We start from the raw sequence: 26,951 nt of genomic DNA on the forward strand, positions 1-26,951 counted from the left end.
ATGTTTTGTCCTGGGACCCATATTGGATGGATTTCCCAGCACCATTGTATTATGAACCCCAAAGGTGAGTGAGTAACAAGCACGCTAGGAAACTTTCCTTGGACATTTTTTTGTCATTTCTTGGTCTTGCTTGCTCAAGGATTTGTATTCCAGAGAAATTGGATTTTGTGTGTGAATACTCTTATCAGCCCTCTAGTCAACAAGAAGCCGCATTTGGCCGTCTAATCCCTTCACTTGGGTTCTAAGCATACATAGTTGTAAAAAAGAGGAACTTTTCTTCCTGAAATGAATCCATGATCATAGAATGCTGTTGAGGCCTGAGACACGTGGCTCCTTTGGTGGGCCGTGGGGCAGAGTGACAGGAATAAAGTCTTTAGACAGCAAGGCAGATGTGAGTTTGAACCCATGCTCATTCCTTACCACCTATGTCATTTTGAGTATGTCACTTAAAGTCTGAGCCTCACATTTTCTTCTTTGCCATTGAAGATAATAATATGAGGGATCAAGAACGTGGACTTGAGCCAGGCTGAGTGCCTGGATTTGCATCCCTGCCCTATGGCTGAGCAAATCACTCCACCTCTCTATGCTCTGATTTCTTAATCTGTGGGATGGGGATGATAGTACTACCCACCTGGAGAAGTATTGTGGTTGTTGAGGAGATTGAATGAGCAACACAGGGTGGAGCAAAAGTAGGTTTACAATTGCTCATATAGAAAATAATATAAGAAGGGGAAGGGATTAATCAAAGAACATGTATGAATGACCCATGAACATGTACAACGGTGTGAGGATTGACTGAAAGCAGGGGTTGGGATGGGCAGAGGAAGGCAAAGGGAGAAAAATTGGGACAGCTGTGATAGGATAAACAAGAATAAAAAATATAATACAATAATAAATAAATAATAATCCAAGAATAAACTGTGTTTCACATGCTCATAACTGTAAACCTTCTTTTGCCCCACCCTGTATATAAAGTGAGTTTAGAACATTACCTGGCATGTAGTTAGCATTAAATAAATATTAGCTATAGATGTCATGGTTTGCAGGGTGTTAGTGCAATTTCAATAAGATGAGAAATATAGAATAATGTATGGTACTTCATATATGCTTAATATGTAATTGCTGGGTGAATGAATAAGGAATGGGATGGGTTGATATAAAGTACTGAGCCCATTATATAGTGAGTTTGGGGAAACCCCCACAGAACGGCAGCCCCTCTGCCCTGGCATTAGAACCAGTGTGCCGGGGCTGACCTGAGTCATCGCCAGCTGATTATGCACACCCTTTCCCAACTCTGCACATTTCTTTCCAACTCAGAGTCTGCAGCATTAGGTTAGTAGGTTGGAAGTATTTACACCACAGACATTGGCAAATGTTATAAATCAGAGTTTTGGTTGTTGCTGAGAGAGAGAGACAGACAGAGAGAGAAATATTGATCAGCACCCAACGTATACCTGACTGTTCAGTGAACCATTTTTATATCATCTGCAACCATCGTCTTTGGAAACCAGTTCTGACCATTTTGTTGCAGGATAATAGGTTCTTTTGGAACATGAGTCATTTTTAGAGCAGGTAAGAGGGCATTAGTGGACATTGAGAGCCTGGCTTTGGAGACCACTAGTGAGCAGTGCATATTTCATGTGGGTTTTTGTGGTCACCAGTGCCTGATTATGACACAGAAGAGTAGACCCAGAAACAGGTGGCTATTAGGTGGTAATTTTGGGACTTCCTATAACCTGCTAAGACAATTAATGCTGGGAGCTTCCCAAGAAGATTGTGACACTGCTTAGGTCCTGTAGCCATATTGACATGCCATCTGTGGAGGTCCTGGGTGGAGCTTTTTTCCCCCCAAGTCCTGAGTAAGGAGAACAACTTAAGGCCATTTCAAATCTACTTTAGTATCAATTGATTTGGAAGAAGTGCAGCTATTAAAGGAGCCGGACAGAAGTGCAGCTGTTAAGGGTGTTGGACAGAAAAATAAACCACATAGAAGGCAGGATTTGAAAGCTTGTCTGGAGTGATCTTTGAGAGGAGCGCACAAAACAAGGCTGCCCCTGTGCTCAGGGCTCGGGGCTTAGGCTGGCCTATTCTTCTCTGGATCCCAGCTATCTAAGTCCAGCTCCCCATCATTCATCAGCCGGGCCACCTGAGTCCAGACACCTCTTCCAGATTCTTCAAAGGGTGGGGGTCTGGTGGCATCTATATGTATTTGTTTCTGTGCTTTTCAGGTGAGCGAATGATCATCTGAATTTGACAATCATTGCATCCTAGTGAATAATCTCTTCTTTAAAGTGTGTTGACATATCATTTGTGTTTCAATGTCCCTAAATGGCTTTAGTGGAAAGCCAGTTAATCTTCTGATCTGAGGAAGAACAGCTACTGTTCACTCTTAGAGGAATAAACAAAAATGTGCTGTGCTTTTAATCTTTAAATTAGCACCATTGGAGACTAATAGTTATTAGCCCTTCTCAGTGGGGGTGTTCACGCTCCCTTCCCAGGTAACTGGGGGGAGGGGGTGGCAACTCTAATCCAGGGTGGCCTTGTGGGGATAGCATTGAGCTAGAGGAGGGCTGGGCTGGTATGAAGCTGTGGGGGTAGGCAGAAGGGACAAAAGGCAACGGTCTGTACAGGGGATGAGGGCAGCTGGGAAACTACAGGGGGACAGTTCAAGGCATCAGATCCAAAGAGGGCCACATGGTAAAATGAAAACAGACTGCAAAGAGAAGGGTCTGCAACTGAGGGCAGCAAGACAGAGCCCATGTGCTTGGGAGAATAAGGAGAAAAACCATCTGGCCAGGTAGTGGGGAGCCTTTTTCAGAGTTTGAGGCCTTCAGTTAAGGGCTGGGACCTCATAATTCCAGAGGAGGCTCCTTCCCACCCATTTACAAAGCCCCTCTCCATTTATATCAGTTGTTAACAGGCTTGGCTGCCCATCAGAATCTCACAGGGAGTTTATATGAAATTCAGAGTCTCTGGTCCTACCCCAGATCTACTAATCAGACCCTGCGTGGGTGGTGCCCTGGAACCTGTGTTTTTCACCAGCTGATTCTTAAGCAGGTCAGTTTTTTTTTTTTTTATCCTAGGGAGGCAATACACAGTGTGGAGGTCAAGAGTGCGGACTCTGGTAGCAGCCTGGTCAGATTTAAATCCTAACTCCACCACTTCCTACCTGGGTGACATTATACCTTAGTTTCCTTGTCTAGAATGATAATAACAATAACTACATCATAAGGTTGTCAAAAGGCTTAAATGAGATATATATGCAAAGTGCTTAGAATGATGTGGAGTATATACTTTTATTATTATTTCCTTTATGAAACATTAGCCAGTTAATGCAGAGATGTAGGAGTAGAGGGATGTAAGTTATCACACACATTTACATACAGATTATGTACGTAGGTTAAGGGTTGAAAATAAACCTGTTTTCGGGGACCAGGCATGAGTAAAGCAACTGGTGGGACAATAGTGACTTGGAGAACATATGACTTAGTTTGGGTTTTACCAGAAGTGGACCCTGAGACAGGAGTTGAGGCCAACTCATTTGTCTAGGAGAATACCCAAGGAGACAGTGGTGAGGGCATGGGGAGCATGAGACAGGGCAGAGAAGAAAGCTAATGTTGTGGACAGTGAACAAGGTACCACTATGGCCTTTGGGGCTCAGTCATCCTGGGAACCATCAGGAGACTCTATACAACCTGCCTCAGCAACATCCCACCTGAGGAGTAAGGAAGCTAGGATGTATTAGTCTCCTAGGACTGCTGTGACAAAGGACCACCAACTGGGTGGCTTAAACAACAGAGCTTGTCTCACGGTTCTGGATGCCAGGAGTCCAAGATCAAGGTGTTCCTTGGCTTGTAGGTGCATCACTCCAATCTGTGCCACTGTCATCGTGTGGCATTCTCCCCATGTGTTTGTCTTCACATGGCCATCTTCCTATAAGGACATTGGTTATAATGGATTAGATATCCCTCTACTCCAGTATGACCTCATCTTAGCTAATTACCTCTGCAACAACCCTATATCCAGATAAGGTCGCATCCTAAGATACATGAATTTGGGAGGGGGGCATAACATGAGGTATTTATCCCCCAACTTCTAGCCCTAATTGATTGAGAACTGTCTGTGGAGGTAATGTCTAATAGCTGCTATGCTCAGAGAAAGACTTCAGGCAAAGAGAAGGAAGCCAGCAGTGTGGGAGGGAAGGTGAGTGCCAAGGGGACACCATAGTCAGGAGCATTAAACCACGTGCAGGCCCTTCTAAGCTTGAACCCTGGCCAGCGGGCAGTACATATTACAGAGCCCATCTGAAGGGGTAGCTCCTACTCAGCTCTGGCCAGTTACCACCAAGCAAGAATGTCTTACAGGACAAAGACATATGTCTCTGAGCAAATGCAGCCCCAGGGCTGCCATTTGAAAAGCAGCAAAGGTACACACTCAGATGTCCAGAACAAGACCTCCATCATTAATTACAGTCGTCTTCCCTTACCCATGGTTTTGCTTCCTGTGGTTTCAGATGCCCACACTCAGTCATGGTCCAAAAATATTAAATGGAAAATTCCAAAAATAAAACAATTCATAAGTTTTAAATTGAGAGCCATTCTGGGTAGGGTAGCATGGTGAAATCTCACACCATCCCCCTCCATCCCACCTGGGATGTGAATCATCCCTTTGTCCAGCTTATCCAAACGGTACGTGCACTACCCACCATTTGTCACTTAGTAGTCATCTTGGTTATCAGATCAGCTATCAGAAAGAGAGAGAGACCACATTTACATAATTTTTATTATAGTATGTTGTTGTAATTGTTCTATTTTATTATTGTTTTTAATTCCTTACCGTATCTAGTTTATAAATTAAACTTTATCATAGGTGTATATATATATATATGGGGAAAAAACATAGTATATATAGAGTTTGGTACTATCTGCTGTTTCAGGCATTTACTGGAGGTCTTGGAATGCATCCCCCATGAATAAGGGGGGACTACTGTAAGAGTTGTGCAAGGTTGCTCCAACTTAGTGCTCTTGACATTTTGAACTGGATAATTCTTTCTTGTGGAAGCTGTCCTGTGTTTAGCAGCAGCCATGCCTACTAGCACCCTCCTAGTGGTGCACCCAACACTGTTTCTCAGGCCCAGATGGCCGCTGTGTCTAGAAGCACTGAATTAGTTTCTGATTTTCTTTTTCAAAAATCTCCCTCTTGCTCTTCCTTCCTTTCCTCTTCCCCCTTCTTTCCTCCTTTCCTCTTCCTTTTCCTCTTTATACCCACTCTCTCTTCCCCTCTCTCCCCTGCCTCCTCAGCGGAGTACATCACATACCTTTTAGACATCTAATAGGATGAATGTTTCATAGGGACTGTCTTGTTCACAGTTCTTGCCACAGCAGCTAGATCGGTACCTGGTACATGATGAACGCCCAGTAGTCATTGAATGAATGCAAGAATGAATGAATGAATGATGGGTGGTTTCTCCTTTCACTCCTGCTTCCCCAAACCAAGAGCAAACATGGGAAGTGATCACCTGCGCAGTGCGGGGAGGACAAGGAGCTGGACCTGGTTCTCCACAGCAATCTTGGGGCAGCCATTTTGCAAGATGCCTGGCAGCTGCCTTCCAAAGAACGAAGCCCCATTGGGCATCGATTTCCTGATCTTTATTTTCTTTTATGCAAGAGATAGAGAGTATCTCATTAGATGTTTAAATCAGATTAATAGCCATGGGTACCAAACTTCTGCTCAACCTGCAGTTTGTTTTTTTTAGAGTGACTTCGTGGAGCTAATTGCTTTTTATGGGAGCAATGCAAGGGACATATAGGGAGGGAAGGGAGGGCTCTGTTTTACCAGGCTGGTGAATTTTGTATTTTTATTGGGCATCTAAGTCTGATGGAGGGAGAGCAGGCAAGCAGCCTGCATGGGGGTGATGGAGAGTGGCCTGTGACCCCCTAGGAGGCGAATAGTGTCTCAGCAGCATGGCTTCTGGGCATGCTGATTTACAGAGGTCATCCAGATGTGAGCAGAGCAGGGATTTGTGCACAGCAGGAGAGGGCTGGAGGAGCCATACAAGCAGGATAACACCTGGCCCCATGCAGGGTGCAAATTGTATTCTTTGTTAATGCTGGTGCTATCTACAGCTCTGCCATTGATTCTAAATTTGGCAGTCACAGAAGGCAGACTCCCCCCTCCCCTTTCCTCAACATATTAAAACAAACATGAAATGCAGCCTTCCCCTTCTTCCCACAATTATACTCTTGTCATGTTCTATCAAGACATTTTATTAAAAGCTATTTATAAATATTTCAAAAACAATTAAAGGTTGGTTGTATTGGGAATAAAAAGGTAAAAGACAATGCAGCTTTTAGGCTAGAACTTGAAAATCAAAGCTTTAGCAAAGGTAGAGAAGCAAAAATGCTGATAGAACCCTGTGATTAGTCATTATATTTGTCTCTGAGCTTCCTGACGGCCTTGGCAAAAAGGTAAATATGTTGGGTTATGTGTTTGTGTTTAGATATAAGGAAAAGCACAACTTATTATATGTTGTTCTGATAAGTATTTATGATATATTATGTGTAATATGTAATAGGCAATAGGACTAGTTTTCTAGCAAATACAAAAGTGCTTTTGAAATTTTTCTTGCTTTGGCAATTAACAAAGGTTGAAGGGAACCATGAAAACCTTATTAGGTAAAGGTATTTTGCAAAAACTCAGCCAGTGTAATCCAAGGTATTATAGGCCTTTTAAAGCCTTCTATTTATTTATTTATTTTTAATCCTCACCCAAGGACATATTTATTAATTTTAGAGAGAAAGGGGGAGAAGGAGGGAAAAAGAGAGAGACAGAATAACATCAATGAGACAGAAATAGCAATCACTTGCCTCTCATACATGCCGTGACTGGGGCATTGAACTCGCAACCTAGGTATGTGCTCTGACCGGGGATCAAACTTGCAACCTTTTGGTGTACAGGACAATGTTCCAACCAACTGAGCCACGCAGCCAGGGTGTCCTTTTAAAATTTTTTGATAGCAGTTGTTTGGTCAGAGCTAAGGGAATTCTTTCTTCTAATCAGCAGCCAATGTTTGGGATGTAGCTGGCTGAGAACAGAATTTTTCTCTAGCTCATCCACCAGAAACCTTTATTCTGGTTCACTGTTAACAGAGCTCAGAGGTACAAAAGGGCAAGCAGCTCCCACAAGAAAGAAAGCCTTTTCATCTCTTGCTGCCACCTTCTAAACTGGCTCTTCTATGTCTGAATTCATTTCCTGTGTATCAGGCATTCACAATCTTATTTTAACCCCAGCATCATACTAGAAGAATAGATCCTGTTTTGATAGCCTTTGTGTATAATGAACCATCCCAGACGTTAGTGGCTTAAAACAGCAACCATTCATTGGCTCCTAATTCATCAGTCAGGGCTTGAACCACAATTGTGTAATAAACGCAGCTTCTGTGTGCTCTACAGTCAGCCAGTGGCTGAAGGATCCAAGGCGTCTCCTATGTCTGGGGCCTCCTTACTTAGGGCAGCAAGAGAATGAAACTGAAGCTGCAAGGCCTCCTAAGGCCTGGGACTGGCAGGAGGTCCCTCCAGCTGTACCGTGTTGTCCTATGGTCATCCCAAGTTCAGTGTGAGGCAGCTCCACAAAGATGTGACTTCAGAGAGGTGGGACTCATAGTTGATCATTGGCGGCAATCATCCAGAGCCCTGCCCCATCAATACCATAGTAACAGTGGTCCACACGGGCAGTGATTCTCACCTGAGGGGGGAGGTACTACCCAGCTCTCACTCTACGTTCTATATGCTCACCACTTACCTGACAAATATCAGGCTTTGTGAGCTCTCTATTTAACATTTTCAAAAAGGATATATGAGGGGTGGACTTTGAAGTGATGAAACAGTAAATGTTTTAAGAGGCCTTCTGTCAACCGTACTTGAAGACCTTGTAAGCCTGGGCACATTAAGTTATGCTGTTCTCTGGCCAACTTCCTGACATTGGTGAGACAGTGGGATTCACAGGCCTCTCCAGACAGCTGTGCAATCTGAGATCACAGGGTCATTTTCATATTAGCTAAAGTGAGATCTACAGTGTGTTGGTGTTAGCCCAAAAGTCAGCTGAGTTTTCTCTGGGCTGGAAGGGGAATGCCTGACAGCCCCCACTGGCCCTAGATCTGGACCAGGGTCACACTTTAAAAGGATGACTTCAATGACAATAAAGTCCATGTGCTTATCACTTGCAGAAGCTGGACAGCTGGAAGGGCTTGGTAGCAGACATTGGATAACAGAATCAGGGGTTTGGGGGAAACATTTTGACTTTGGATAAATAGTGCCAATCCCTAAGAAGATTAATTAAAGAGAAACATAAGAATGTATGTTTTGGCTCAGAGCATGTAGGTGTGCGCTTGCGCGCACACACACACACAACAAGCATGCATGCATGAAGGGATAGGATGAAGAAGGCTTCACTTAGCAGTACCATGTGTAAAGAACCAGTAGATTTGTGTTTCTAGTAAAGTCAGTTTTAGTCAAAAGTAGGCAAAGTTAGTGTGGCCTTAAACTACATGAATAGGGGTATAGATTCTAGAATAAGGGAAGTGATTAATTAGTTCCCTCTATTCTGTATAGCCCATTTACTCCAGAAATATTAAACCAATTTCTAGGTGCATGGTGTAAAGGTGTTAGAGAAAAACTAACATCATTCGAGGGAAATTCAAGACATTGATTTCAAACCTTATGACACATGATGCTGCCCAAACCAACAGGCCTGGATGGATGGGCAGGATGTGGCCTCTAGACTGCTCTCTGTACCCCTGCTTGAGTTATCACTGAGGAGGCAAGGAAACTAGACATCTGAGGCAGAAAGGCTTAGAGAGAGGCAGGAGGCTCTGGTCTGGGCGGCTACTAACTTGCTATGTGACCTAGAGCAAGTCCCGACAAATTCCAAGACCTCAGAGTTAGATGAATAGGATTTTAAGGTTAGTTTTGAACCAATTACCCACCTAAAGTTTGAGCCCCCTGTATCTATCCTGGTGAGTGATGCAGCACACCCAGTGGCAGAAGTTCTCTGCAGTCCATTCCTCATGGGGTCACTCCAACTATGACATGTTCTTTTTTCTTGTGCCCTCCAAATGCCAGGGTCCCTCAGCCTTCCACTCATTGGTCCAAGCCATGGAAGATCAAATCCTTTTTATACATTGATGACCATTGAAAGTTGAAGACCATCCTTCCGTCTTTACTGAGGATTTCTTTAGGTCAAATATCTTTAGCTCCTCCTCCTATTTTCTCATATATCATGTTTTGATTGTCCCCTGCCCCCATTATGCTAATGATACATTCTCTCCCCTGCAGAGGAACTGAAGGAGAAGCTGACAGAGTACGTGGACAAGGTGAACGGCCAGAAGCCGGGCTTCATCAAAGTTGTGCGCCACAGCAAACAGGAAGGCCTCATCCGCTCCCGGGTCAGCGGCTGGAGGGCGGCCACTGCACCTGTGGTAGCACTCTTTGATGCCCATGTGGAATTCAATGTGGGCTGGTGAGTGCCCATCAGGAAAGGAGGATGAGTCCCAATATGAGCCAGAGGCTTTGGCTCAAATGGGTGCAAAGCATGCTGGGATCTCATCATAGTTGGGGAAAGCAGAGCATTCTCAGAACAGGGTGAACTCTGGGTGTGTGAGTGATGTAGGCAACAGGTCATGCCCTTCAGGGTGGGGAAGGGTCAGGGGTCAACAGAGTCAACACATAGTGTCAAAAAGATATGGTGACATTAGATGTGACTCTGGCTGGTGTGGTCCTCTAAGGGACATGATCTGCAAAAGGGTAAATGCTAAGGGCAAAGCCAAGAATGCCAGCCTACTTCAGGACAGGGCTGCAACCCCAAGAAAGTGAGAGCTGGACCAGAAATGAGACCAAAGACAAGGCCAACCACATGGATGAATGGGCAGAGGGGGCTACAGTTGGTTTGGTGTTGTCACAGGTGCCTGGGTTCCCCAAAGGCCAGGCTAGTGGTAGCACAGTATCTCAGATTCTCCCTCATGGTGAAAGTAGGTCTTAGAAAACCTTTCTTTCTCTGTTCAGGGGTGCTCAGGTGCTGCGAGGGGAAAGAGAACAGATACAGGGCTTCAGAGGCTGCATTTGAGCAGGGACGGGGCACCTGACACATCCCTATAAGCCAGAGGGCGTGCCGTGGCCACCACGTGTGACTGCAGAGAGCCTGGGCATGGGAGGTACAGGTCCTGGGAATGGCTGAGTGCACCACCCTGCTAACCGATGTGCCTGGTGGCATTGGGATCTGTTCTGCTCCCCAGACTCCACATGCCTTCCTCTGCCTCTCAGGAGTGGGGTAAGGAGCACAGGAAGGAGCAGCATGCCTGGATTTGGGCAAACTTACATAACAGGCCAAATTAAGATTGCAGTGCAGCCATTTTTCATCGCTGAAGTCTCTGCTTGCCATTTGTGACTATTTTAAAAGCATTTTCATTGGATTTACAGCCAGGAGAGGAGAGGGACACCTACTATTTCATGCTGATTTAAATAAACAATTATGTAACAAATGCATTATTAATGAGACACTTATCTTTCCTGTCTGCAAACATTTGACTCGCCGGGCTTCCTGGCTCCCTGGAAGCCGGACCTGCCGCCTTTTCTTGGTCAGAGGGGAACATGTGGGGTGGGGGTGGGGGCACAGGTGGGAGGACCCAAGCAGCATGGAGTAAGTTTGTCCTCACCTCCATATCTCTGCCGTCCTCATATGCCTTTGTCTCCTGGTTGATGCACTGAATTATAATAAAATAAAAGCCCGAGTTGAAAGCTTCCCATGGAATCTCAGATCTGTTTCTTTTTTCTTAAGTCTTGATTTTTTTTTTTTTTTAATAGTGGAAAAAGGAAAAGCAAGCAGACACAATGATGTAAGGCACCAAGACTCAGCTCAGCCTAGGAGGTGCTGAAGGAGTGGTCAGGCCTCTTGCCAGATCAAAAGTATGAGGGATGGGAGGTTGCTAGGGCTTCCTTACTAGGAGGCAGAGCAGCTTTGCCCTGGAGGAGATGGCCAGGTGTTCCTTCCTCTTTCTGCAGGATGGGGAGCTTTAGGAGTTGCCGGTCTGGTGTTTCTCCACCTTGAAAACAGTAACCCCCCTCTCCCTCTCTCCCACTCAGGGCTGAACCCGTGCTTACCCGAATAAAGGAGAACCGGAAACGGATCATCTCACCATCCTTTGACAACATCAAGTATGACAACTTTGAGATAGAAGAGTATCCTCTGGCTGCCCAGGGCTTTGACTGGGAGCTGTGGTGCCGCTACCTCAACCCCCCCAAGGCCTGGTGGAAGCTGGAGAACTCCACAGCCCCAATCAGGTAAAGAATCCTTACCTCTGGGTCTCTCTGCCTTGTATTCCAGGCAAGGGCTCCCCGCCCAGCCCAACCCCTATTCCCCAAAGTCCACTCCCATCATTGCACGGCTGGGTGGAGCGAGGTGGGTGGTGGTGGAAAGGAATTACAAATGACCTTGAGTCACTGCTTACAAGCTCTGATGATCCCTTTTTAAAGAGTCATGGCTCCCAGAATTCATTCCGAGGCTCAGAGTTACTCTTTCCAACACATCACTTTGGGACACCTCCTGGGAGCCAGCGACTATGCTGGATGTTTGGGACCCAGTGATTAAAACGCAATCTCTGCCACCAAAATCCTGGAGTCTAGTAAAGACAGACAAAATAATTAGAATAACATTATTCCACCATGCTGGTGGGAACTGCGTGGAAATTGGGAAGAATCCTTTTCAGAGAATGTAGCAATTGTACTTGTTTCTAAGGGCAAGTAGGAGCCTGCAAGCTTGGGGCAGGGGCATCCATATGCGAAGGAGCAGAATGAGATCCTGGGCACAGAGGAGGTTCAGAGGGTCTAGAAGGAGGAGCCGAGGGGGCAGCCCCAGACCATGAGGCTGGAGGGAAGGGGAGGCAGGACCAGACCTCACTCCACCTTGCACGCCTTGCTGAGAATGTTTGAGCTTATCCTATAGGCCTCAGACAAAAGGAGCTTCAAACCGCTTTTCAGGGATCCCTAACAGCCTTTGCTGCCCCCTTCACAGGCCACCTGAATGAGTCCCCTCTGTCGCCTCTGTTTTATGGATCAGGGCTCCTGAAACAGCTGTCTGTACAAGCCCTTATTTCTGTCTGGTTAACCACAGAGCAGGCACCTTTGTGCTCCTTGCAAAGTCCTGCCCGTTAAACACACAGCCGACACCAGAAGGTGACCAGGGGATGGTTCCTGGAAGGAAAGAGCTTAGAAATTGATGTCGCTTTGTATTACATGAGGAAGAAAGATGATGAAAAATGTAATTGAAAGTGGGTGATTATTATCTAAGATCACATTTTCCTTGCCAGAAGAGAAAACAAACTACATTCATATTTCAATCAGGATGGAAGAGAGCTCCACCTGACTTCCCTGTGGTCATCTCTGTTATCTATCAGTTAGTTCAGGCCACAATTCTGTCTGGTTGTTTGGTATTTGTTTGGAGGTCCCTGTAGGCAAGGGCTTTTTGTAGCATGGTCTTATTTGCTCCTTATCATAACCTGGTGACAGCTCATTGTGTCATCCTATTTTACATGATAAGGAAAGCAAGGCCGACAAGGAAAATGGCTCTGGGCAGCGGAGCCAGGGTCCAAACCCAGGTCTGCTATACTCCACACCTCTTGTCACCTCCCTAGTCACCCACTCTTGAGCTCAGAACTGGTATGGCTGAATTCTTCCTCCAGATCTGTTGAATGCTTTGGGGGTGGGGGTGGGAGTGGGGGACACACCACCATGCAACAAGCATTCCTGCAGAAGACTGCACTGATGTTAGTTGCTTCTGTTCGGCTCATCTCCAAATGTATCAGCCTGGTCTCTGTAAACCTGCATTCTAGGTCCTTCACAAAGAACATCATCTCAATTTCAAATTTTTCTTTACCTCATTTTTATCAAAAACTTGGCTGAGATAAATTATATTGATGGGAGGTTTTTGGAAGAATCTTCCTGGTTTTATCCCTAGATAAAGACAGCCCCACAGAAAGGTGTAGGTTATATAAATTTACCTTACCCACCTTGGCTCCTGTTTCCTCGAGCTGTACTTGAGTGCTCTGTCCACACAGGGCAGAAGCTATGAAAAGAGCCCAGGGGGGTCTCCTGTTGCATTCTAAAGGGATGTCTTTGAGGTGGTTGTTCACTAGGTCCCAAAGTGACCTTTTAAAGAAGACTGACACAAGAAATTGCTTTCAAATTCACTGCTAGTGAAAGAAAGCCTTGTTACCCCTCAGGAAGATATTTCCTGATATTTCCATGTGGGAACTGTAAATCTTATTTCTAAGACCATGTATGTTCATTTTCACCTCAGCCACCAGGAAGCTCAGACAGTCTCCTTTGTGGATCCGCTTTAAGAACCGTGAAGGCGGACCCATTGCCACACATGCATTCTAACTAGCCCTCAATTCCGTTGTAAATTTTTGGTCTTTTCAGATATTTATCTATTTTATTTTCTGATGTATTTTACATTTTTCTTGCAAGCTATTTCTAATTTGGGGGAGAATAAGACAAGGAATAAATCAATAAAACTTTCAGGCTGACTGAGTTCACTTAATACCCCAGCCAGTTAATAATCAGTGGGCTGCCTGAGCTGGCCTGTTCTTGTCCCAAAGCAACTGTTTGGGATTCTGTCTTTCCCTGACTGGGTCTGTTCATATGGGAAGGGCCCCTTCCTGCATGACCAATAGTGCCCAGCTAAGTTCAACATTTCAGGAATGCTGAGAAAAACGGAACACTACTCTGCCCACCTGCTGGGCTGATGCTTCTAAATCACCATGATTTGGAGAGGGGATTCTTTGGGCTTCTTCAGTGTGCATGTGCATCTTTTAAAGTGATCTTTGAGTAGCAATTACGTCCCAGAAGTTTTCAAGTGCTTTACTTAATTTAATCCTATGAGGTTATATAGTTTGTTCTACTTCACAGATACAGAATCAGAGACTCAGAGAGACTAGGAAACTTCTCTCAGAGATACAGCCAGAACGGGGGTTTTTCCCAAAGTGTTCCAAGGCTGGGATCAAGCATCCCTCACCAGAGCAGGAACTCGGTCTGCTTTAGGTGGAGTGGGTTGAGGTGGATTGTCCTCCTTGGGTACCTGCTATCTATGGAAGGTGAAGCCATTCAGAATAAAATGCTGTGATCTCAAAGGAGGAGGGGCAGGGACCCCTGCCACCCGTCTCCGCTGAGCAGCCTCCTGCTCAGTATTCTCCAAAGACATAGTCTTCAGAAGAGCTGTTTCTCCACCTGGATGAGTTTGCAATTTCAAAGATGGTTGTATTTGCATGTGACTTAGTTCTCTCATCACCTAAGAGTCTTCATTTCTCCTTTCTTTCCTCTTACCTTCCAAATCCTTCAGCCACAAGCTGACAGGTTGCTACACAAGGGCTAGAATTGGTAGCAGTGTGCAGTGGAACAAGTCAGAGTCATTTGCAGAAGTTAATGCTCCCAGCAGAGAAGCAGGCTACACACGCTCATGCTGATTCGGCTGATGTGGGTCACTCCCTGTGAAGTCCTGTGCTGGGTATCTGCACAGAGCCAGTGAGCTCCACACTCACGTGCTAACTAAGGAAGGCCTTCCAGCTGTTGGACGTACGAGCTGTGGATGTGTTGCTCCAGCCTAAGACCCCTGTTGAATTCTAGACCCAGATGGTCTATCTAAGGCCTGCCTGTTGAATATCTCCCCCTAGTGTCCCACAGGTGCCTTCAGATCAGTGTTCCCAGCAAGGAAAACTTCTTGCTTCTGAAGCCCCCAGCCCACCATCACCCAAGCTGGGAAGGCCAGCTGCCATTCAGATTCCTCCCTCTGTCTTTTACCTTCATAGTTCATCTGTTTCAAAGTTCTGCTGATTTTACATCAAAACATGTCTTTAAACAATTTCTCTCTCCATTCTTGATACTGTGGTTCAGGTCCTCATCATTTCTCACCTGGATGTTAGCAACAAGCTTCCCAGCTGGATTCCTCAGCATCCATCCAGCCTTCTCCAGTCTGTCTTCCCTCAACTGCCTGAGGATTAAATCACAGATCTTTAAAAACACAGATCTTCTGATACCACTGTGCTTAAAATTCCTTGTTGACACTCCTTTACCTATAGATAAAATCCAAATTATTTTCCATGCTGTCCAAAGTCCCAGCTAATCTTTTGAAAGGACCAAGGTTGGCGTGCAGAATCCAAGTTGGGGAAGGATTGGGAAGCTGGCAAGCGCGCAGGCAGGAACAGAGACTGGCTCTGCCGTTCAGAGTTCAGAGGTCAGGGCAGCTAGAGCTGTAGATGTTCAGTCTAGACTGCAGGCTGAGCACTACTTCTGTGGGCTAACACAGATGCAGGTGCCATGGGAACGGTGGCCGGGCCCAGGTCAGGAGCTGGCTGCCGCAGCCCCAGTGGAATAGCCCCTCACCTCCTGGAATATCTGGTGAAGGCAGACCTGGGAGGGCCACTCAGAGAACGAGCTCTCTCTGCACCAGCTTTGGCAGCAAAGGAAGGAAAAGGACCTGATGCTCCTGGTAGGAAGGTATCACTTCACCATCTCCTCTGGCAGCACCATGATTCAGCCCCTCTGCTCATGGCTGGTGCATCTCCCCTCCCCCCTGCAGGAGCCCAGCCCTCATTGGCTGCTTCATTGTGGACCGCCAGTACTTCCAGGAGATCGGCTTACTGGACGAAGGCATGGAGGTCTACGGAGGCGAGAATGTCGAGCTCGGGATCAGGGTGAGCAGGGCTTCTCACCCATAGTGCTTGGCTCAGCTCCCCAGAGGGGGAATGAGTCTAGGGTTTGTAGAAATGGGGCTCCAGGTTGAGGGTCATGGATGGATTCTAAATGTCCATTCCCTAAGTTTGGTCCATGTGAGTGTGATCAGGGCTAATGGGGATGGGATAGAGGCACAGGACAGGACCTACAGAATTTTCAGGAAGAAAAAGACTTTAGAAACTGTTTTGGCTGGGAGTGGAGACATGGAAGAATTGAGCCCCCAGCTCAAGGGAACAACCTTTTTGTTAAACCCTGACCCTAACCCTAACCCTACAGTGGTCCTCACTGCCCTTTCCATGAGGATCTCAAAGCAGCCCGATGGACCCATGCACTGCAGCCTTGCCAGCCCTTGGAGGAAGCCTTATGCCTGCGAGTGTCATGGCGACCAAGAGGTTCCTCCTCAAGGTCAGCACCCCCATGCACAATGCAGCAAGGCCTGGCTCGTTCCTACTATTGATCCCCCTCTCACCCCGATGGCCTTAGTGTCTGTATCTGGCATTTCCAGTTCCTGACTTCAGTTCCCACCAGGACTCCAGCTTGGATACCCCTTCCTGTCAACTCTGACCCCCTTAGCCCTCCCACCCACACTGGACAGTCAGCTGGCCCTGCACAACCTCCGCCTTGCCTTGAGGGGAGACTGGGCACCTCCAGTGAGCATCTCACATCACCTGCCGTGGCCTGGGGGGTCCCGCATGAGCCTGACTTGTCACCCAGACTTAATACTAGGCCTTTGAGGACTGGCAGCAGGAGCAGTTTCTCTGAAGCTGAACTTAGAAAGCACTTCCAGATAACTGTTTTCACTGAAACCCAGAGGCAGTGCTGTGGAGGCAGTCAAATGCATGGGCTTTCTGGGAAGCTAATATATTCATAGAGGACAGTGCCTGCATAATCACCCTCATTTGTAAAGCTCGCCCTACTCTGGTCATTGATCCGCTTCTTGCGTCCTAACCACCTCCTTTCAGTGCCACTCCTGGATAAATGCTTGCCCCCAAACATATTATTTTTCACTAGGAGCTGCTGCCAGGAATTGGCTGAGTGGGCAGGATCGCCTCTAGTCACTTATGCGCTCTGGGTAAAAATGTCTGGGAACAGAGAAAGAAATTAGATTTGTGAACTCTGCCTCCATCATGAATGTAAGTCAATCACGGAGTGGTGGCAGATTTCTGGCTTCTCCTAGCCTAGCTTATAAAGGTATTCAAAGTGTGGGCCTGGGGAAGGCTTTCAAGTACTTGTTAAAAATCTTTGAGTGATTTCATGTTCAGGGTGTAAAATACAGTATAAAATGTTGCCTGGCTTTTTTTTTTTTCTTCTTCATCTCATCCCTTCTACTTTACGAAGTTGAAGGAAAGGGGCTTTTAAAGCAGGGGCCCAACAACCTATTTGCTGGCTGAGAACAGAAGGTGGGGCCAGTTCATTTGAATTCCAGTTCCCCCTTTAAAGGATACAGAATTGCTGAGCAACTCTAAGATAGATTCCACATTTTGGGTGGTTATTGGTGTTTTTCTTTCATGTTTTATGAGTTAAAATCTCAGGAACTCACTTTCTTCTTCTAGCAGCTCTCCTCAATTGCCCCATAGGACAGCATGTAAAACTGAGAGACATTGCTTTTCTCACCCCATTTAGTCAGAAGCCACTATTCACAGTCCTTACCCAGTTGTAACACAGAAATAGGGTTGTTTGCACAATCATTCAGTACCCACTCTGTGCCAGGAATTGTAGTAGGCACTTTACTTATGCTATCCATCTTTAAATCACATTAAAAAGTAGCTGTTATTATAATATCCATTTTTTTCAGATGAGAAAATTGTGAAATTAAGAACTTACATATGTTCCCAAGATCCTACAATTTATAAGATGTAGAGAAAGGATTCAACCCCTGGTCTTTATGATTTGAAAGACTGGATAGATATACCACAGTGATCTAGAGATAAAAAACCCTTAGAGCTTTAAGAAAAGGTAGTACAATGTCCATGCAGCAATTTCCTTCTACTTTATCCACAATTATGTCTACTGAGTTTCCATTTAAAGCCTTATTCTTATTTTGCAATCATTTCTAATATGCTTTTATTAAATTTATGATTTCTAAGTCCATAACTCAGTGGCAGAAGGAAGAGACCTCCCATGGCCAAGCAGAATGAAAAGAGTGAGAAATAAGATGTTGAATAGAATTCAGAAAGGTTGCATAGTTGATGGCTATAAAAATGCTAGAATATATAAGAAAGCATTCAAGAGCTGGCAAGGAATTAAATTTTTAGAGAATGTTGCGGGTTGAATTGCATCCCCTCAAAAATATGTTGAATTTCTAATCTCTTGTATCTGTGAATACAGTCTTATTTGGAAATAGAGTCTTTGTGCCTAGTTCTGCAAACTTAGTTTCTATAAATTAAAAATTAACAGAATTATAAGACATTGACAGCTATGCTAAAATAGTGGAAGATTTTAATAAGTTTCTACAAGTAATTGACAGATGAACACAATTAATAGTTTGAATCTGATGGGCCTACATAGAACACTTCATCTAACAATGACAAGATTCAATAAATTTTAAGGGGTTACCATATAGACTATGTTCTTTGACCACAATAGAATTAAATTAGAAGCTCATAACCAAAAATTATTGACAAAGAAATATTTTTGGAAATTGTGAAACAGTTCTCAATAACTCATATTATCAAAGAAGAAATTACATTGGAAATTTGAAAATATTTTGAACTGAATGAAAGCACATATACTCTTTATTACATTATATGAAATGCAGTTAAAATAGTACTTAAAAGAAATTGTGTAGCATCCCATTCTTGTATAAGTAAGAAAAGTTGAAAACTGATGAGCTAAATATATAATTAGAAAGAAATCTAGATAAAACTAGATGAAAATAATAAAAGATAACAGAAATTTTTGAAATAGAAATATGTATTAAAAAGAACTAATAAAGCCAAAGCTTGGTTCTTTAAAAGACTAATCAATTTGACAAACTTTCAGCAGGAGAGAGAGGGAGAGGATGAGAGAGAGAAAGAGAGAAAGAGATCAATAAATAACAGTATGAAGACACTTGTAGAAATATATAGCTTATGAAACTGACACAGGAAAAAATCAAAAACCAAAATTGTCCTATAACCATTAAAGTTAAATCAGTAGTTTAAAATATCCTCATAAATAAAACACTTTCTCATAAATAAAAAACTAAGATCAGATGGTTTTTACCATCCAGTTCTGCTTAACTTTCAAAGAGCAAAATGTTTCAAATTTATGCAAATTATTTGAACATAGACTGAAGAGCAGTTACTAAGTGACCAAAAACACAGCAGCCTGGATCTCTTTCATCTAGGACCAAACAACCAGGCAGATCCCCAGGATTATAGCACAATTTTTAAAAAATATTTTATTTATTTATTATTTTAGAGAGAGGAGAAGAGGGAGAAAGAGGGAGAGAAACACTGATGTGTGAGAGATGCACCCATCAGTTGCCTGTTGTGCACCCCAACTGGGGACCTGGCCTACAACACAGGCATGTGACCTGACTGGGAATCAAACCAGCGACCTTTTGGTTCACAGGTTGACACTCAATGCACTGAGCCACACCAGCCAGGGCTGTAGCATAATTATCGATCTTAATAATAGTCTTGAGTCATAAGGAAAAGTTCAAATTGTATTCTGTGTACTCTGTTCTGTAAGACAAAAGATGCATATGCATATCTAAAGATTTCTTTGGGAAATGTAAAATTTGTTAAACTTAAGATATTGAAAGAGGCAACTCCTTTGGTATGCGGAATTGACACAGGAAAACTCAGCTGGACACCTAGCCTGTTTATTATTCCTTGGAATTAAATTCTATAATATAAATAACAGCTATCTCCATTTTTCTGGAATGGAAACCATAGAAATAGGAGCAGAGGGAAAGTGTGCCATCACAGCTCAGACAGTGGCCTACCCATGGTGTCCAGAGCAGGCAGTCGGATGAAAGAGACCCCTCCTCCCTATCTTGTCTGAGCTGTGGATGGCTCTTGACTGGATTGTATCACAGAGAAGAATGTATCACAGGAAAGAGAGTCTACCAGACAGGTCTCTGTTGAACACCCACTTGGGCATATCTGTACGTCACTGACGCTTTGGAAATCTGTGTTTTACTCACTTATTCGCATGTTAGAGTCTCTGTCTTTGAACATTTGTTATCATCTGTCTCTATGGAATATGGTCTGCTGTTATAATGCCTCTTAAACAGCTTTTTCACCCTTCAGGCTGACTGACCTTTTACTATCTACTGCTAAAACTGGATAATCAGCTTTACGCTGGCTCACCCAGATATTCCAAGTCCTACTGCCAGCATTGCATCTTTTAACTGCTTTTGCCTAACCTCACGATAAGTCTGACTGGGTGTAGGATAGCTCCCTGTGAATGGTTTTGCCTTTTCCCCCTATGCAGCTGAGCAACATCTGGGACAGGAGAAAGTCTGACCAACTCACTCCATGTTTTAGCCTTGGGGTCACCAAGGAATCATTAAAGGTTCTCCTTACCTGGGTATCCTTATTTAATAGCTTAATGAAGCAGAAATCTGCATTTGAGATTTCTCAGTGCCTCAGACAATGACTTTTGTTTTAAAACCATGACATCATTCTGTTGTCCTAGTCTACCAGCTTTCATCCCCTCTAGTAAATTTTTCCCAACCATGGAGCACCTAGGCTCTCTGCATGCCCTGGGAAATTGCCAGTGGCTATTCCACAGGGCTGAGGGATGAAGGAAGCAAAGAATCCATGGACACAGTGGGAGGAGTGGACCTCACAAACTTCATAGTCACCAGGTATAAAAAGTGTCTTTGTCCCTGGACAAGGTTCAGCTGTGGCTTCTATATCAACTAAGTAACAATGACAATGCCTTTTATATATATTTTCAAAAATTTTCCCTACAATTACCCTGTTAAATGCACACAGCAATCAAGTGCTATAGGCAAGCCAGATATTATTACTCTAATAGTGTTTTAAGATTTAAAATATTTATGTGGGCCAATAAAGTTAATTAATGTTCATACTTTATTATCTTGATATTATAATCATTATTTTAATAGTAAAGATTATGAGATCAATTTAGCTACTACTTTGTAGACTATAAAATGCTCTATCTATACTGTGCAAAACATATATCCATTATACATATATGTATATATGTTGTATAAATGTACTACCATACAGTTTATGTAGTGCTTTATTTTTTAAAACATGCTTTAATTTATATTGCTATAGTCTTACTGAGCTTTTTATTCAGATAACATTCAGAAATCTATATTGTAAGCAAAGAAAATTGGTTAAGGCTAACTGAAAGAGAAAAGAGATGTATTGGAAAGTCTTGGACATCTCAAGTAATCAACAAGAAGTCCAGAGAAGCAGATTCGGAAAACAAGCAAAAACAAAGAGAGACTAGATAGCAGAAACCATTGCAAAGTTAGGTGGTACAAATGGTCTATTTAGAATAATATCCTGATCCCATTGCTGTGACTAAATGTCCTACCACTGGGTACTGGGCACCTTTGCTTGGGTGTTGGTGACACTCGCCAAGATTCAAAGTTCTGAGTGAGAGCGTAGTGTTAGCTAAACTTAAGTGATACAGCCATGCCTTAGCTTCCGGGGGACAGGGACAGCCTCCTTTCAGTTTCCAGAGGCCCAAGAATCACACATTTCATAGTCCCTAATATAGGAAAGGGGTTTAAACTTGGGCTTAAGGGTCCTCTACAAGTAATCAAGTAATATACTCTCTAGGCCAGTGGTCCCCAACCTTTCTGGCACCAGGGACCGGTTTCATGGAAGACAATTGTTCAGAGACGTTGGGCGGGGGCGCGGGGGGTGGGGGGCAGTGTGGCGGGGGGAGCGCTGCGGGGAGGATGGTTTCAGGATGATTCAAGTGCATTACATACACGCTTATCTCCTGCTATGCAGCCTGCTTCCTAACAGGCCCAGACCAGTAACACTCCACGGCCTGGAGGTTAGGGACCCTGGTCTAGGCTATTATGCTCTATATTCTGCATATTTTACCATAAATGAGATTTTTTAAAAACCTCTTTATTATGGACAATTTCAAGCATATGCAAAAATAAAGAGACTACCATCGTATAATAAATCCCCTTGCATCTTTCACACAGTTGTAACATTGTCAACTCATGACCTGTTTGGCTGTAATCTCTCCTCCTCGCCAATCCTCCCCCAACTCCAATTTTGAAGCAAATCCTAGACATTATATTATGGGAAAGTATTTCAATAGGCATCTAAAATGGATGAGGATCTTCTGCTCTGTGATGTACAGTCCATTTCCAAAATTTTGGAGAGGAAGCCATATCTTGAATCTGCACTTACATATTCCTACAGCTTCTCAGAGTCCTGTGGACAATGACTGAGGAGACAAACCATACAGGAAACATCTCGGGGGGAAAACAAACAAACAGACAAAATAAAACAGATGAGGACTTTTAAAAACACATGGCCATAATACTTTTTTCAATCCTAAAAGTGTTGAAAAGAATTCTTTAGTACCATTAAATATTCAGTGTTCATTGCTTTCTAACTCTCTCCTAATTTTTTGTTTTGTTATGCAATGTGTTTGCTTGAGTTAAGATCCAGTTGGTTAATGCATCTTTTCAAGTGTTTATTAATTTACTGTATTTCTCCTCCATGTGTTTTGTTCCCCCTTGTAATTTATTTTTAAAGACATCAAGCCATTTGTCCTGTAGAGACTCCCACAGTCTAGATTTTCCTGATTGCATTCCCCTAATGTCATTTAACATGTCCTTCTGTCCTGTATATTTCTTCTAAATTGGTAGTTAGATCTAGAGATGTAGGTTCAATTTTGTAGCAAGAATATTCTGTAGGCAGTGTTTGTGCACTTCCATCACATAGTACATAATATCTAGCTGTCTACCCGTTTGTGATGCTAGCAGTCATTGCTGATTATTGACTAGATACAATAATTCATCAGGGGTTGCAAAATGAGAACATGTTTGTTTTATTTCTCCTTTCTTATTTATTAGCTGGAATAACTTTTATAAAGAGACATTCACAATCATCCATTCTTTGCTCAGAAGTACAACCAAGTTTATTTGGAAGCATCAGCATAAATAATTCTATAACAGCTTTCAAAGTACTGAATTGATTCTCTACCACCTTCCAAAGGGGAACAGTTCATTTTAGTATTTTTAGTATTATTATGAGTTTATATATGTGATTATTTTAATTCATTACATTTAATATCCTTATTGTTTTGCAAATTTTCACCTTTGGCCATTGAGAGTCTATTAACATAAGTTCCTGGGTCCTTTGCCTCTGATGGCTTCCCTGCCATCAGAGACATTTCTGGCTCATGTCTGCAGTTCCTGCTCCAGAATTGTCATCAACCATTTCCCTAAGGAGCCCAGCTTTCTTTTAGTGAGCAGAGGTAGTTAAAACCTCAATATGGGCACTAAGGGTGCTTATTGCTGCTGGATTGGTCCATGTTCCTAGGTCTTTTCAGTAGTCAGAGCTAGAAATTATTATCTTTGTAGGAATAAAATGCCCCAGGCATTCATGATGATCTCTCTGATTCAGAATTAGGACTACTGGGTTTTTACTTAACCTTATCAATCTTAAATCTATATTTCCTTTCTCCCATGCCAAAAATTCTGGTTTTTAATGGCACCAACATAATTACTTGTTTATTTTATCCCTCAGTATGCACACAACTGCCTCAGAATACTAAAACAGTGCTACCACCAACAATATGATTACTAGAAACAGTTTAATATTTTTTGAACTTCTTTTTGTCTTTAGGTTATATTCCACTAGAGATGTACTGTCAAATTACCATGATTTAAAGTCATCTAGAATAGTCCCTCTCTGTGTGACTATATTGCCAACCTAATAAAAAGTTCATTTGATTCATCTGACTTTTGATTTTTAGGAATATATATTTTTTCATATTTAATTTTTTATAATTATTAAATACATAATCCCAAAGTGAAATCTATAAAAGAAAATATATTCAGAAACATCTGCTTTCTATCACTACTCTCTTCATCCTGCTTCCTCACTACATCTAAAAAATATTTTGTTTTTCTTTGCATTACTTTATACTTTAAAAACTACAGTCATGTGCAGCATAATGATGTTTTGGTCAGCGATGGACCACATATATAATGGTGGTCACGTAAGATTATTATGCAGCTTAAGAAGTCCCATCGCCTAGTGACAGAGCAGCCATAATATCATAGCACAATGCATTGCTCACATGTTTGTGGTGATGCCGGTGTAAACAAACCTACTGCGCACCAGTCATATAAAAGCATAGCACATAGAATGAGGTACAGTACATAATACCTTATAATGATAATAATAAATAAGTTTGTTACTGGTTTATGTATTTGCTATTCTATAATTTTTATCTTTATCTTAGAGTATACTCTTCCTACTTAAAAAAGTAAAGTTTGCTATAAAACAGAATGCCATGTTACTCTGGCAGCAGCCTCATATCATATGTCTCGTGTTTACTGTCTCTCCTGCTTGATTTAATCTTGCGTTTTGTACAGTAACGTGCTGCTCAGGCTTATAACCTAGGAGCCAAAGGCTATGCTGTACAGATTAGATGTTTAGTAGGCTGTACTGTCAGGCTTGTGTAAGTGTGCTCTGTGATGTCTGCACACAACAACAGAATCGCCTACTGACATGTTTCTCAGAACATATCCCATTGTTAAGTGACACATGACTGTATAAGGTACTATGTTTATATAGTCACATATCTTTCTTTGATAAATGGTAATATACTATGCACACTTTTCACTACCTTGATTTTTCATGATACTATGTATATATTCTGAATATCACTTTATAATAGTATATAGAAACAATTTTCAACCTTGTTCATCTCATGGCATACATAAACTTATTCCTAAAATTCTGCAGCATACTCAAAAATGTATAATTTTTTTTGCTGATCTGACAATACAAATAAGTACAATTTTGCTTCATTCACACTAGATAGCTATTGTTGTGTTGGCTATTATCTTTTTTTTGAGAGAAAAGAGGTCAGTGCCCCTGACTAAATAGTCAGGTATCGCATTTTTTAAAAAGTCCTATGACATGCCTATTGAAGATTGCTGGTATGTAGAGATGTTTCTCATTGCTTTTTTAAACTTTTTTTTTTATTTTTAGAAGGAGAGGAAGGGAGGGAGAAAGAGAGGGACAGAAACAGCCATGTGTGAGAGAAAAATCGATCAGTTCCCTCTCGCACGCCCCCAACTGGGGACCTGGCCCACAACCCAGGCATGTGCCCTGACCTGGAACTGAATTGGTGACCTTTCAGTTCACAGGAAAATGCACAACCCACTGAGCCACACCAGTCAGGACTCATTGCTTTTTTATAACTGCATAGTACTCCAGTGCATGACCATTCCATAGTTTATTCTGCCAGTTTCCTTTTGAGGTCATAATGCTATAATTAATAGTCTTGTACACATGTTTTTCATGTTTTAGTAGATCATTTTAATAGATTCCTAAAAATAGAATTGCAAGATCAGAAGGCAAATGCATGTGTAATTTAGTTAGGCATCATCAAATCTCTCTCCAGAGGGGTAGTACTTTTCCCACCAGGCGTGATGAAGGTGGCTGCTTCCTCACAGCCAACCAACAAAGTATGTTGTTGAGTATTTGGGCTTTTTCCCAATCTGACAGATGAAAAATGGGTTTTGGAGTAGTTTTAATTTGCATTTTTCTTATTAAGAACTAGGTTGGACAGCTTTTCATATGATTAAGGCCATTTGCATTTCTTTTTCCATAAGCTTGTCATATCTTTGGCCCATTTTTCTATATGATTGTTAGCCTTTTCTCTACTTTTAGAATCTCTTTAACATTAGGTATGGTAATTCCTTGCCTATCATATACATTGCAGACATTTTCTCGCAGTTGGTTACTTGTCTTTTGATTTTGCTTCTCGTGTTTTGTTTTTTGTTTTTTGGGTTTTTGTTTTTTTGTCATGCAAAGCCTTTAAAAAAAAAAAAAAAGTAAGCAAATGTATCAATCTTTTTCCTTCTTGCTTCCAAAATTTAATCATAGAAAAACTTGCGTATTATCAAGTTATAGAGATATTCACCTATGTTTTCTTGGAATACTTGTATGATTATAGTTTTTACATTTTAATCTCTGATTCATTCAGAATTAATCCTGATGTGTGATATAAGGAATGGACGCAATGTCTTGTTTTTCTGTATAGCCATCCAGTTATCCTAACATCTTCTACTTAAAATAACATCTTTTCCTCACTGGTGTGTAATACTGACTTTATTATACAGTGAATCACCATACATACTTGTATCTGTTTCCAGATTTTCTATTCTGGTTCCATTGATATGTTGGTGTATTCTTGTACTAATATCACACAATTTCAATTATGTAGGCTTTATGTTATGTTTGTAAGTCCAAACTTATAAATGTTTTTAAGCTATATTATGTTTGTAAATTGGATTCTGGCTTACCCATCTTGAATTCAAATGAGGAGAAGTTCTGTGAGAGACACAAATATCATCTTTCTTCTTTCCTGGTTAGACTTTAAAAATTTGATGTCAGGGTTTATGGGTACTTGATTTTCATATTAACACTCAGAATGTAGTATGAACTCACTTAGCAGGTTTTGAATCTGAAGACCAAGCAAATATAAGAGAATTTATTTTATATATCTTTTAAGATCACAGTTTGAGTCAGTGGAGTGGAAGCTGTAATGGATGTAGTTATCAATTCACTTTAAGAAACAGATATTAGAATCATTTAAAAGAGGAAGGAATGGCTAATGAGATAATTGGATATGTTTAAGACATGGCCACCTCTCTGTATGACTAGAAAGATAGATGAGATTTAAGGTCATAATATTATGATCATAATACTAAGAGTTAATAGTAATGTAGCAGTAATTATATGTGAATTACTGTCCTAAGTGCTTTACATGTATCAATCCTTGCACCATCCTTATGATTCAGGTGCTTATATTACCCCGAATAACAGGAGGATATACTGAAACACAGAGAGATTATATAACTTGCCCTGTGTCCAGTGACTGGTAAATGGTAAAGCTGAGATTTGAACCCAAGAAGGTTGGCTTCAGAAGACATTGTGCCTTACATAAGTAGGCATAGTGTAATGGCCTTTAATAAGACAGAATTTCCCATGG

The 26,951-nt window shown here is 42.4% G+C and overlaps 1 protein-coding gene and 1 non-coding gene across 2 annotated transcripts in view; both read left to right on the forward strand.

Moving 5' to 3' along the window:
* Positions 1-26,951, forward strand: part of GALNT18 (polypeptide N-acetylgalactosaminyltransferase 18) — a 162,995-nt gene that overhangs the window by 61,740 nt on the left and 74,304 nt on the right. The window contains exons 4-6 of the mRNA XM_090267276.1: positions 9,333-9,516; positions 11,136-11,333; positions 15,625-15,739. Coding sequence (XP_090123402.1) covers positions 9,333-9,516; positions 11,136-11,333; positions 15,625-15,739 — 497 coding nt within the window. The remainder of the gene's footprint in view (positions 1-9,332; positions 9,517-11,135; positions 11,334-15,624; positions 15,740-26,951) is intronic.
* Positions 21,977-22,187, forward strand: LOC150018167 (small nucleolar RNA SNORA73 family). The gene has a single exon (XR_016509463.1). It is a non-coding gene; the product is annotated as a small nucleolar RNA SNORA73 family (small nucleolar RNA).

Source organism: Furipterus horrens, unplaced genomic scaffold (assembly GCF_987537825.1).
Source record: "Furipterus horrens unplaced genomic scaffold, mFurHor1.1.pri manual_scaffold_2, whole genome shotgun sequence".
NCBI classification, from domain to species: domain Eukaryota; kingdom Metazoa; phylum Chordata; class Mammalia; order Chiroptera; family Furipteridae; genus Furipterus; species Furipterus horrens.